The following is a 14,257-nucleotide window of genomic DNA, read 5'->3' on the forward strand; positions in this document are numbered from 1 at the left end:
AAGGATCAGTTAGGCATGTGGTAGGCTTCACAGTCGAAAGCACCTTGTCCACATCCTCAGAAGGGAGAAGCCGAAACCGATCCCAACTTACCGGCTTGCAACTGGCCAACTCTGGTTCACTTACTGTATCCACGGCGCACGGGATCGAGCTCCGTAAATGTTCGATTTTATTGGCGAAGTGCTTAGCCAATATGTCACAGGAGGCCTTTGACTGGATCATGGATCTCAAGATCACATCATCACTTTCCCAAGATCCCCATCAACCACTTATTTCATGTTCATGAGGATCAGGTCTAGGACAGCAGCTTTCTTCTTCTATCCTCTAGAAGATTACATTGTCAGCAAGGCAAGTCGGAAGTTTATTACAGGTTTCATTCTTGGCAACAGATATCAGGATAGCTGAAGTCTCCCATTATCACTATGTCTCTACTCTTTGGAAATTTTGTGATGTGATCTACGAAAGCATCATCCAAATCTTATGCCTGGTTTTTGTAGTCTGTATCTGTAGTATCACTATGTTATAATCTTATTTTTACCCCAAAGCTCTCAACCAATATTCCACGTCAAGATTCATGGACTTCCTCATATGCTGCTTTTGAACGTTATACCTTCAAAAGCTCTACATCCAGTCATGAGTCTCATGCCACAAGGTTTCAGTAACGCCTATAAAAATCATATTCGCCTTCCTGTTAAAATTTCAAGTTTACCCTACTGATTTCCCAAACACTGGTATGAACATCAGAAACCTTGGGTTATATACCTTGATCATGTCCTTTCTATTTTTTCTTGCATATTAGTTGGTACCCGCATTGCCATCCTAGTTTCACTCCACTTTATCGTCTTTGTTAAACTCTTGCCAAACACTTTGTCATTGTGCTTATGGAACAATGTCCACACACACAAGGGCCCTTCCTCTCCCTCTGTTTGCTCCACACCTCTCAAATATGTCATAGGGATCCCCCAACCCTCTGGGGCAGATTTGGTGGGGTGCATTGGCACACAGGGGGAGGTTCCATTGCATAAGAAAGTAACTAAAGTTCACAATAACAATCTCAACATCAGAGATCAGAAGACACGCTGAACTCCTGCAGGGTTTTGCTCAGTATGCCCGTTGCCTATTGCTTGCTACCAGAAATGACAGCACTATAATGGATGAAACTGTGTTCCATTCAAATCAACGCCAGTTTTGCCATTGGGAGGATTATACCCATTGCCCTTTATAGGAGGGCTACCCTATTTGTCCTATAGGGAGTCCTATAGCTTATTACAAAGCAGATTTTACATGTGGACAAAATGCTTTAGCATGCTCTGTCATGCTAAAACCAAAGGCTGCATTTAAAATGAAGATGAAAAGGAGCTTCTGAAGAACTACAAGAACTGTAGTAAGGGAGAGGGGGGGGAAAGTACACTGAAGGCAAATGCACATGAATCCATATCAGTGCCAAATGCTAGATATACTTTCATCAGAAGCCAGCAAAAGGTCAAGGGGAGGCAAGCATTTTCTTGACTTGAAGATGAAGGGAAGCAAATGCTTAAAAGGAGAAGGGGCTATTATGGGGTGGGGGTGGGGAGAGAAAGGGGAAAAAAAGATCTCTTAGCAATCAGAAGCAGCATCTACTTTTCCTCAGAAGGGAGACGGAGGGAGGGAAAAACTTCTTTCCGAGGCGAACTTAGATTTGCCTTGGTGAAAGAAACTTTGAAGTACACGCATTGGGGGATTCCTGAAAGCGCTCATTACAATTACAAACCAGACCCCAAAACAAAACAAAAGAGCCCGCCCACCCCCATCGAGATCATCACAAAAAAAGAGAACAAAAAAGTTAATCTAAAGTTGTCTGCTTTTTGCTACGGCACGCTCACAGAAAGTGAACCCGGGATGGCGGGGGGGGGGAGGGGGAGGAGCTGCCCCTCCTTTCCAGCCCCTTCCCTCTCTGTCTCTTTCTCTTGGCATGCGTGTGACTTCACTGTCCTTTGATTTGGAAGCGAGCGGATTGGCTGGAAGCAATTCAACCCATGCAGCCGGGCAAAAAGCTTTGTCTGAGTTGAAGTGAAGTTATCCAGGTTTTTAGACGGGAGTCAGCAATCCAGGCTGTTTAGTCGGAGGCTGAGAGGGGAAAGGACGGAGGCGCTCTCCGGCAAAGAGCCCGACGCCGGGAAGGCTTCAGCTTCTTCCTCGGCACTCGGTGGATAGCAGTAGCTGCGGCGGGAGGAGGCGGAGGAGGAAGCCCCGATGCTGGCAACCTCTTGGACGAGAGCGGAGCAGCACGATCCAGCCGGCTTGCCTCGAGGATGTATATGGGACTCCTGCCACCATTTGTATGCATGTAAGCAAGTTTTTTCCCCCTTGAGCTAAGAGGGTGTTGGAACGGTGCTGGGTTGTCGAAGGACCTTGTTGTCGTGTTTTCCACCCCCTAGTTTTGAAAAACCAAAACCAAATGCGTACCGGGGCTTGCGAGGGACGAAAAAGAAGTTGAGAGGATCGCTTTTGGAACTTGTTGGGGGCAAGGGAAGGGAATGGCCGAGACGCAGCGGCTGGCTTGGAAAATGCCCTTGATGCCCCTCTTTGCGCTGGCGGCGATCCTGGCTTGCTGGAAAGGCGCAGCGGGAAAAAATCTGAAATACAGGATTTACGAGGAGCAGAGAGTCGGCTCGGTCATCGCCAGGCTCTCGGAGGACGTCGCGGACGTTTTGTACCGGCTGCCGAACCCGTCTTCGGTGCGCTTCCGAGCAATGCAGAGGGGGAATGCCCCCTTGCTGGCGGTCCGAGAGGACAACGGGGAGATCAGCATCGGGGCGAAGATCGACCGGGAGCAACTCTGCCAGAAAAACTTGAACTGCTCCATCGAGTTTGACGTGATCACGCTGCCCACCGAGCATCTGCAGCTGTTCCATATCGAAGTGGAAGTCCTGGATATAAACGACAACTCTCCTCAGTTCTCCCGAGCCCTGATCCCCATTGACATCTCCGAGAGTGCCGCTGTGGGGACGCGGATTCCTCTGGACAGTGCTTTCGACCCAGATGTGGGGGAAAACTCCCTTTATACCTATTCGCTGTCTGCCAACGATTTCTTTACCATTGACGTTCGAACCAGGACGGACGGGGCCAAGTACGCCGAGCTGGTTGTGGTCAGCGAACTGGACCGGGAGCTGAAAGCGAGCTACGAGCTCCAACTCACCGCCTCGGACAATGGGGTGCCGCAGCGGAGTGGATCCTCTATCCTAAAAATCAGCATTTCGGATTCCAATGACAATAGCCCAGTGTTTGAGCAGCAGACGTACATTATCCAGCTTTTGGAAAATTCCCGAGTTGGGACGTTGCTCATTGACCTCAATGCTACTGACCCGGATGAGGGTGCCAATGGGAAAGTTGTCTACTCTTTCAGTAGCCACGTGTCTTCCAAAATTCTCGAGACTTTTAAAATGGACTCTGAACGGGGGCAGCTGACCCTTCTGAAGCCAGTGGACTATGAAACCACTAAATCCTATGAGATTGATGCTCAAGCCCAAGATTTGGGTCCAAATTCTATCCCAGCTCACTGCAAAATTATCATAAAAGTTGTGGATGTGAACGACAACAAGCCTGATATCAATTTAAATCTGATGTCTCCTGGGAAGGAGGAAATTGCATACATTTCTGAAAAGGCTTCCGTAGAGACTTTTGTTGCCCTTGTTAGGGTGCAAGACAAAGATTCTGGATTGAACGGAGAGGTGGTGTGCAAACTTCATGGACATGGCCACTTTAAACTTCAAAAGACCTATGAAAACAACTATTTCATCTTAACAAATACCACTCTGGATCGAGAGAAGCGATCTGAATATAGCTTGACTGTCATAGCAGAAGACAGGGGGACCCCAAGTCTCTCCTCAGTGAAACACTTTACTGTCCAGATCATTGATGAAAATGACAACCCACCCCAATTCCAGACAAATAGATATGAAATTGTAATTTTGGAAAATAATTCTCCAGGTGCATATATCACCTCTGTTACAGCCACAGATCCAGATCTAGAAGATAATGGACAGGTGACATACACTATCTTGGAGAGCTTTATTTTAGGAAGCTCCATAACTACCTATGTGACCATTGATCCCTCCAATGGAGCTATCTATGCACTTAGAACCTTTGATCATGAAGAAGTAAACCAGATTGCCTTTGTGGTTCAGGCTAGAGATGGAGGGAGTCAGCAACTTGCCAGCAATACAACAGTTGTGCTAACTATCATTGATGAAAATGACAATGCCCCTGTGATTGTAGAGCCAGTACTGCACAACAATTCAGCAAAGATTTCAATCCCTAAAGAAGCTGAAACCAGCTACCATGTCACTAGAATAAGAGCCATAGATAAAGACTCAGGTATGAACTCAGAGTTAAGGTGTTCATTAGCAAGTAGTGGTGAAGACAACCTCTTCATAATGGACCCACAAACATGTGACATCTATCTCAATGCTAGTATCGAATCTGCTAAGTCAACAGAATGGGAACTTTCAGTGGTGGTTCAGGACAAAGGAAGTCCTCAACTCAGTGCCAAAGCACTTCTGAAATGCAGTGTTGTTAAATATGTGTATCTGCCTTCAGCAACAGAAGCCACGTATGTTAGCCAACCTTCTTTAGATGTTTCCATGATCACAATTATATCCTTAGGAGCAATATGTGCAGTTTTGCTAGTTATCATGGTTGTCTTTGCTACAAGGTGCAATCGTGAGAAAAAGGACACCAGATCCTATAACTGTCGTGTTGCAGAGTCTACATACCAGCATCACCCCAAAAGGCCATCAAGACAGATTCACAAAGGGGACATTACACTAGTGCCTACTGTTAATGGTACTTTACCAATCAGGTCTCACCACAAAACTTCACCTTCATCATCTCCAACACTGGAAAGAGGGCAAATGAGCAGTCGCCAAAGCCACCACAGTCACCAGTCTCTAAATAGTTTGGTGACCATCTCATCAAATCATGTACCAGAGAATTTCTCTCTTGAGCTCACTCATGCTACACCTGCTGTTGAGGTAAGATCACATACTGTGCTGCATGGACCAATAGCCATTCACAAATGCAAGCGAGCACCTCCTATGGCCACCTCACACATTTGTTATTTAAGAATGCAACCTATGTGCCAACTCTTATTTACAATAATGGCACACACTTGCATTTTCAGTGTGCATATATGGACTGGGAAGCCATGATGGCTGCACTGAATTGCATGTGTGCATGATTTTGGCATTGTTTGCTACACAGAATTTGCTTCTGTGTAGGATATATATAATATGTGAAATGTCCCCTTGTGTGTTTAGACTTCTGTGTGAATGATGAAAGAATATAAAACTCCTACACTGGCACTGCTGCTACATTGCAATGTCAATTAAACATTAAAACAGCATAATTATTACTAATGGAATAATTATTGTTGTTAATCAAGGTATCTTTGTTTCAAGATTTATTTGGAACAATTTCCACAAATGCTTCTAATATGCTCAAGTTGCATGTTCTTCTCTGTCTCTGTATTTCAACATATTTCATAATGTATTTACATTTACAAATGACTCAAAACAATGAGGGAGTATATTATCAATACTACTGCAATTTTAACTACAGCTGCTCTAACAGCTTGTGTCAACTGTGTATGCAAATCTGTTAATAAATATATTTTAAGGCCCTGAGCCATCACTCAGAGCACTTGAACGTAAGCTGATTTTCTAGGCCTGCTGACTTCAATGGAGCTAAAGCCATTCACATCCAAATACTTTAGCTTTAGAGTGAAGATCAGACTTTAGGTCTTTAATTATTTTGGATCCTCAGGCTAATAAAAACAGGACTAAATTGTATTAGTGACGTGCAGTTAGATATTTGATTTGCCTTTTACTTTGCATCATATTATGTCTTTGCAACAAGAATAGGTTCTAATTGTGTGGGGTTTTTTAGAATAATAATAATTAAATACATGTGGTTTCTCTTTGGAAGGTATTGGGGCTTTATTTTTCAGGAATCAGTCTTTCTATGTTTTTCTTGACAGGTCTCCCAACTTCTCTCAATGCTTCATCAAGGCCAGTATCAGCCAAGGCCAAGTTTTAGAGGAAACAAATATTCTAGAAGTTACAGGTGAGGGTTTTCATCAGATCAATGTTGAACGTGGTTTTACCTGACTACTAGTGCTCTGCAGATAAGCCAATAAAGCATAATGCAATTAGCATGTCACTTCTGTTTTGTTACAGGTATGCCCTTCAAGATATGGATAAGTTCAGCTTGAAAGACAGTGGCCGTGGTGACAGTGAAGCAGGAGACAGCGATTATGATTTGGGGAGAGATTCTCCAATTGACAGACTACTTGGAGAAGGATTCAGTGACCTTTTCCTTACAGATGGGAGAATTCCTGCAGGTAAGAAGGCAATGAAAGTTGAATGGTTTGTTTACAGTGCTTTCTGCCAGTCACACTGAAGCAAGACCATGCTGAAGAAAAACAAACTCTTTTTTTTAACTTTTGTGCTCTTTAAAAAACAATACCTATAGCCCAGTTCACTCAAGAGCAGTATACACCTTATTTACTCAAAGTGCTGTACCCTTGCCCAAAACAAAAAGGCCACAAACACCACACTTGGGATCACATGCAGTGCCATGAGTTGGTTCAAAGTAGGTAGTTCCTGTCTTTTGATGAGATTTAATGCATAGGTGCCACACCTATCATGTTTAAAATGCCTTGTAGTGGAACATGTGCAAAAGGAAAGGCTATATGGTGCTGAATTAAGTGAAAGAGGAAGGAAACTCATATTTAGGCTAAATATGTGTGTATAGAGTAATAGAATAGAGTTAGAAGGGGCCTATAAGGCCATCAAGTCCAACCCCCTGCTCAATGCAGGAATCCAGCTAAAAGCATACCCAACAGGTGGCTGTTCAGCTGCCTCTTGAAGGCCTCCAGGGCTGGAGAGCGTACCACCTCCCTAGGTAATTGGTTCCATTGTTGTACCACTCTAGCAGTTAAGTTTTTCCTGATGTTCAGCCGAAATCTGGCTTCCTGTAATTTGAGAACATTATTCCATGTCCTGTACTCTGAGACGATTGAGAAGATATGCTGGCCCTCCTCTGTGAGATAACCTTTCATGTACTTGAAGAGTGCCATCGTATCTCCCCTCAGTCTTCTCTTCTCAAGGCTAAACATGACCAGTCCTTTCAGTCTCTCCTCATAGGGCTTTGTTTCCAGTCCCCTGATCATCCTTGTTGACCTTCTCTGAACCTGTTCCATTCTGTCTGCATCCTTCTTAAAGTGCAGTATCCAGAATTGGACACAGTACTCAAGATGAGGCCTAATCAGTGCCAAATATAGGAAGACTAATATTTCAAGCAATTTGGAAACTATACGTCTGTTAATGCAGCCAAAATAGCATTTGCCTGTTTTGCAGCCACATCACACAGTTGGCTCATATTCAGCTTGTGATCAATAACAATCCCAAGATCCTTCTTACATGTAGTATTGCTGAGCCAGGTATCCCCCATCTTATAACTGTGGACTTGGTTTCTTTTTCCTAGGTGTAGACCTTTACACTTATCCCTGTTAAATTTAATTCTGTCGTTTTCAACCCAATGCTCCAGCATATAAAGATCACTTTAAATTTTGTTTCTGTCTTCCATGATATTAGCTATCCCTCTCTATTTTGTATCATCTGCAAATCTGATAAGCATTCCCTGCACCTTCTCATCCAAGCCATTCATAAAAATGCTGAAGAGCACTGGGCCCAGGACTGAGCCCTGCAGTACCCTGATTGTTACCTCGCCCCATTTTATGACGGAATGATAACTGATGTTACAGCCTGCCATTTGTAACTTCACCTAGGGTGTCTATTACCACATTTGTATTATTATGTGCAGTAGCAGATGGCATGGTGCGGTGGCAGCGCTCACCTGACATGCGTCTGGTCGCGTAAATGTCAGTGCAGTGCAAACACACCAGCAGAACCAATGTGGCACTCCCGTTGGTGCGTTTGCACCATGTTGACTTTGCAGCTGCTTGCCCCTCCCCCTCTAAGCAGTGGGAATGCAACCAGCCAGAGGTCAGTTGAGTGCCACTGCCCCACCACATCATCTGCTACTGGTTATGTGTAGTGATACAACATCCCTAAACTTTACTAGGGGGACCCTTCTATCCTTCTTCTCCAGCATTACTTCCAGATTTAGTCTAGTGTGTGGCAATCAGATGAACTGCTTCTGTTGCAACAAGGATGAGGAATTGGTAACCTTCCAGATGTTGCTGGGCAACCACCACCATATCACCGATGACTGGCCATGCTGGCTAGGGCTGATGAGAGTTGTAGTCCAACAATGTCACAAGTTCCACATCCCTGTCTTATAGTGAAATGTGTAGTTAGAGTGAAATTCTGTACATGTGTACTTAATGTAAGTCCCATTAACTTAGGGTACAAGTGTAGTTAGAGTGAAATTCTGTACATGTGTACTTAATGTAAGTCCCATTAACTTAGGGTACAAATCTATATGCACTTATCTAGTAACAAGAAGAAATAAATGTGCATAGAATTGCAACCTAATGACACAAGACTGGTTATTTTCAGGCTGCATCCCTAAGGTAAGAAGCCATAGTTCAGTGATAGAAGAGAGTCCAAGTTTCAGTTCCGTTGGTTTCCAGCTTTAAAAAAGGTTCAGGTAGCAAGTGATGGGAAAGACCACTGTCTGAGATTCTGGAAAACTTGCCAGTCAGAGCAAACAATACTGGGCTAGATAGACAGGAAGTACATAAGAAGTTGTCTCATATCAGATCAGACTATCTCCATGGAGCATCTTTAGCCTCCTAAATACAAGGGTCAAAGAACAACTTTCCTGGTTTGTTTGATTCTATGGTGGTGTGAGTCAAAGTGAGCAGGTATACCCATTATTCATATCATGGTTTAAACAATGGGTTCTTCAAATATTAAATAATGGAAAGTACTAAATAATAGAAAATATTTTCTAAAACAGTCTAAAGCATTTGCTATTAAGTCACTGTAAAATGCAAATTTAGGCCATTGGACTCAGGAATTTCCCAATTTCCCTATATGGATATATAGATATATTCATAATGCTAACATGGCAGTAGAGTTTTTTTGCAGAAGAATGTTCACCAAATATGAATTTACAAGACATGAGGAGATGTCCAACATTAGCCAAACTATACCTATTGCAATGAATGAATTAATCCGTTGATTTCAATGAGCCTGCTTTGAGTATGACGAACATTGAATCTCTCCCACTGTGCCAAATGAGCTGTCTCTCATGTCTATATAATCTCTCTAGGATGCCATGTAAGAAAGGCAACAGCATTTGCACCAAATCACCTTTTTCCACCTCTTTCTGTGTCATTTAGCAGATCTAGAATCATAGCATCATAGACAAGTAGAGTTGGAATGGGACTAAAAGGCCATTGAGGCCAACACCCTGCTCAATGCAGGAATCCAAATTAAAGCATACCCAACAGGTTGCTGTCCAGCTGCCTCTTGAAGGCCTCCAGTGTTGGAGAGCCCATCACCTCCCTAGGTACAGTAGGGCCCCGCTTTATGGCATTCCGCTTTCCGGCATTCCACCGATGCGGCGGCTTTCAATTAGGGGAAATTCCCCGTTTTAAAGCCGATTTTGCGGGGTTTTGGCATTTTGCGGCATTTTCGCGGCATTTTTGCATAACATGACCCATTATAGTCAATGGGTTCAGCTTTACGGCGATTTCCGCTTTATGGTGGGGGCCTGGTCCCTAACCCGCCGTATAAGTGGGGCCTTACTGTAATTGGTTCCATTGTCATAACGCTCTAACAGCTAGGAAGTTTTTCCTGATGCTCAGTTGAAATTTGGTTGTCTGTAACTTGAGCCCATTATTCCATGTCCTGCACTCTGCGGCAATTGAGAAAAGATCCTGACTCTCCTCTGTGTGACAACCTTTCACATACTTGAAGAGTATTATCATATCTCCCTTCAGTCTTCTTTTCTCAAGGCTAAACATGCCCAGTTCTTTCATAGGGCTTTGTTTCCAGTCCACTGATCATCCTTGTTGACCTCCTCTGAACCTGTTCCAGTTTGTCTGTCTCCTTCTTAAAGTGTGGTGTCAGAACTGGATGCAGTACTCGAAATTAGGCCTAATCAGCGCTGAATAGAGGGGAACTAGTACTTTACGTGATTTGGAAACTATACTTCTGTTAATGCAGTCTAAAATAGGCATTTGCCTTTTTGCAGCCACATATTGTTGGCTCATATTCAGCTTGTGATCAACAACAATCCCAAGTATTGCTGAGCCAAGTATCCCCACTCTTATAACTGTGCTTCAGTCTAATCCAGGCCAAGTATGCCATTTGGTTATGATGGCTGCTGCCAGCATAACCATGCTGATACTATTGTGGGGGAGAGGGGAGTTGTAAAAATTGTATTGGGCTTTCTCTCAAACAAAATGTTCAGTTATACCCTAAAGCAGTAATGACAGAAATGCCAAAATCTTTGTCCTTGGCTACAAATTCATACAAATGAGACCCATTTTCAACAATTGGATGGAGTTTGTGTAAGCTTAGGTTGCAGATGTTTACTTAGTTACCAAACCTGTCTGTTGACACTTTAAACATTTCAGTTCTCTATACACAGCCTTTTTAAAGCTTACCAATAAACTGACAGCAACTTGACCCTAGCCATCTCAGTTTCTTCCAAGAACCAATAAAAGGAAATACAAACTGCGAGGATTATAAATATATTTAAATGCAAATAAAGCAATTGTATGTGTAAAATTGGATCTTGAGCATGGAACTATGGATTGGTCTGAATGTATATAGGCTACATCTATTTAGCCATCTTTGTAAAGCCAATTAAAATGGGAAGCAATAGATGTCAATCTGTGAAATTCACTGTCACTAGAAAACAGATTCACACACATTGATAATTTTGCCAAAGCTCCTAATTCTGCTTATTTGTTTTGCAATTCCATATCCTGCTTTCTAGCATAACTTCCAAAGCAGTTAACAACAAAAATGGGGGGGATCCATCAGATAAAATAGCAATAAAGCACATTTAAACAATCTCATACAACACCTATAATGTCAAAACAAAGCAAGAATTTAAACAGGGAATTTCTGGTTAAACCTCAGCTGCCACTTTAATTAAATAGATGCTCTCTGAAAAATTACCTGTTCTTCAAAGCAGCATGGAAAGTCAATAAAGTCAACTGGTGCATAACCTTGGATAGTAATTCCATAGGTGGAGAGCCACCACTGAAAAAGCCCAGATCTTAGAACATCCAGTATATCTCAGACAAGCAGGATCACACATAAAATACCTCCTCAAAAGATCTCAACACAATGGATAAAAGGGAGCAGGCATCCCTTCAGGCTGAAGAGAGAAACCTGATCCGGTCATTCAAAAACTGACATGATTCTAATCATGTGAGGGGGAGACTGATGATGTGTTTGCTGACCCTGCCCTCTCCATCACATCCCCATTGTCTGACCCAACCACCATCCGTGTAATTGAGGAGAAAGTCTATAGAGGGACCCTGCTCTACCTGAGTAGGCTCATTACATGATTTAGAGGCCTACACGATCAGGGTTCTAAATCTCACAAGTGGCTACACACATAGAGCAGGCTTTCCACAGCATACCTCAACCCTCCAATGTATGAAGGGTGGTAGGGCCAGGCAATGAGGACATAACGGAGGAAGCAGGGCCAGCTAGTGCATTCCCATTCTCCCCACTTTGCATGTGACTTTGAATGTCTGAACGGGGCTAGATGATCATTCTAAAGTCTTGAGGAAGAGGTTTGAATGCACATTCACTGACAATGCAATCCTGTACATCTTTACTGAGAAATAAGCCCTGCTTAATTCAGTGGTAATGACTACCAGATAAGTGTGTGCAGCAAGGATGGAGAACCTGTGGCCATTCAGTTGTTGGACTACAGGTCTCAGCATTTCTCACCATTGGCCATTTTGACTGATGACTGGAATTGGAGTCCAACATCATCTGGAGGGCCACAGGTTTCCCCTCTATAATGCTGCAGCCTTCATTTGTTTCTTGGGCAGAGAAATGTATGTTGAAACCACTACCACCATACTAAGGAACAGCATGCCCCAGGATGATAAAAGCGGCACCTTGAATTGTGTCTGTAAACTAAAGAATATTAACTTTTCACTTTCATTTTGTTTCCAGCAATGAGGCTGTGCACAGAGGAATGCAGAGTCCTAGGACATTCTGACCAGTGTTGGATGCCACCTCTGCCGTCTCCATCTTCTGATTATAGAAGTAATATGTTTATTCCTGGAGAGGAATTTCAGCCTCAGCAAACTCAACCACAGCAGCAGCAGATACTGGAAGAGGATTCTCCTGCTGTTGAGACGTCTGAAAAGAAAAAGAGCTTTTCAACTTTTGGCAAAGAAAGTCAGAGTGACGAAGAAGCTGGTGACATGTGTACCTCATCTCTGCTCTCAGAAATGAACAGTGTTTTCCAGCGCCTTTTGCCTCCTTCATTAGATGCCTACACGGAATGCAATGAAATGGATCCCTCCAGCTCACTAGAGCGTAGGAAAGGGCATTTGCCTGCCAAGACTGTTAGCTACCCACAAGGGGTGGCAGCGTGGGCAGCCAGTACACACTTCCAGAACCCTGCAAACAACACTGGGCTTCCTTTGGGGACTCATTCAGGTGCCCAACCATCTTCTAAATGGCTGCCTGCCATGGAGGAAATCCCAGAGAATTATGAAGAAGATGACTTTGACAATGTCCTTAACCACCTCAGTGATGGTAAACATGAACTAATGGATGCTAGTGAGCTGGTGGCAGAAATTAACAAGCTGCTACAAGATGTCCGACAAAACTAGACAGTTTTGATTCATAGCATATTAATTTTTCCATATTTATGGAAAACTGAGAGATGGGAACCCAGAATAAAAAGAACTGGCATTGCCAATTAATTACATTTATCATAAATGTGTCTGTGTATGTTGAATATTAAAATACTGTATTTTCATATGTACACAATGCAAGTGTGATTATCTTTAACTGTATTTTAAAAATACATTTGTACCTTATATTTATGTGTAATTTAACAAATAAATTTTATTTTTGTACTCCCATGGCAAGCATGTTTTCCTACATATAAGCACCTGGCACTGTTTGTGTATGACATTCATGATTCTTACCACAAGAGTGTATAAAAACTAAGGGATGCCATTTTCCATGGGTTTTGCCCCCCAAAATTAAATGTTATGATACAAAATCAAATCAAGTGAAACCTTATCCAAATGTTAGTTTCAATAACTGATCTAACATCTTGTTACAATGTTTCATTCTTATAATAAAGAGTTATCAACTCCCTTGAAGCCTAGAAGTTCTTTTATTTTCAGGCAGGGACAAATTCATTCCCCCACATAATTAAAAGGGTGTGTGCAGATAGGAGAAACAATCAGAGCCTAACGCCCAAGTGGGCAACTCATTCCAAGAACACGCTGCAAATTAAGGTTGACTGCACCCTTTCATGTAGTGGGCCGAATTCTGTTTTCACACAATCCATGTCATGTCACCCACATTTTTAATAAAAGTAATGTTTTCATCCGTTCAGCCATTGAAATATATGCTACACATTATAGATGATGTTGATTTATACATGCAAATAATATACATATTTTGACTAATGTTGAGACTGAACTAAAATAGAAACTGAAGCAAACAACAAAAAGCAAATTTAAACTTGGCAATGCTGTTCCACACATATGTATAGGGTAGCCATGTGTCCTATTTTATAGAGGACAGTCCTGGGTTTGCAGATTTCCTCTATTTGAAGTGCTTTCTGGTCCAATCCATTTTAAAGCTAGGGAATGACAAGGGAGAGTAGGGGACTTAAAATTGCTCATTACTAGTTAGCACCTGGACAGCAGATTGAGGAAGGTCACCTGGTTAGTCTTCCCCATTATGATGAGATGCAATTAGTAATTATTTCTAATTTTGCACCTATACATATACATAATATATATTAGAGCATGCAAATTTTATGCAAATATGCCTTTTTTAATGATGCTTAACTCTACATATGTATCACTATTCATGGTCTATTGCTGAGTAAATGAGGGCTATTATTTCAGTTATATAACTCTTTGAGAATATCTATTGAATATGTATAGTCTATTTCCTCCCCCCAAAAAAGAACATTTGGTGAAGCCAGCCAGTAGTTGATTCGAATATAATTTGCATCTAATGCTGAAGTCTGAACATGGTTTATGCTTTACCTGTGAATCTTGGTCCTGCTCATCTTAAG

General features: G+C 42.5%; 1 protein-coding gene across 1 annotated transcript; it reads left to right on the forward strand.

The window, feature by feature from the left end:
* Positions 1-1,968: 1,968 nt before the first annotated feature.
* On the forward strand, positions 1,969-13,320 carry PCDH18 (protocadherin 18). The gene is made up of 4 exons (XM_061584987.1): positions 1,969-5,010; positions 6,015-6,100; positions 6,214-6,377; positions 12,157-13,320. The coding sequence occupies exons 1-4, from the start codon at positions 2,515-2,517 to the stop codon at positions 12,822-12,824; spliced, it is 3,414 nt and encodes a 1,137-aa protein (XP_061440971.1). The 5' UTR covers positions 1,969-2,514; the 3' UTR covers positions 12,825-13,320.
* The last annotated feature ends 937 nt before the right edge of the window (positions 13,321-14,257 follow it).

This window comes from Rhineura floridana, chromosome 9, assembly GCF_030035675.1.
Source record: "Rhineura floridana isolate rRhiFlo1 chromosome 9, rRhiFlo1.hap2, whole genome shotgun sequence".
Lineage (NCBI taxonomy): Eukaryota > Metazoa > Chordata > Lepidosauria > Squamata > Rhineuridae > Rhineura > Rhineura floridana.

Coding starts and splice junctions, on each gene's coding strand:
- PCDH18 (XM_061584987.1), top strand. CDS start 2,515: ATGGCCGAGACGCAGCGGCTGGCTTGGAAAATGCCCTTGATGCCCCTC. Junction 5,011..6,014: donor ATGCTACACCTGCTGTTGAG/GTAAGATCACAT, acceptor TTTTCTTGACAG/GTCTCCCAACTTCTCTCAAT. Junction 6,101..6,213: donor AAATATTCTAGAAGTTACAG/GTGAGGGTTTTC, acceptor GTTTTGTTACAG/GTATGCCCTTCAAGATATGG.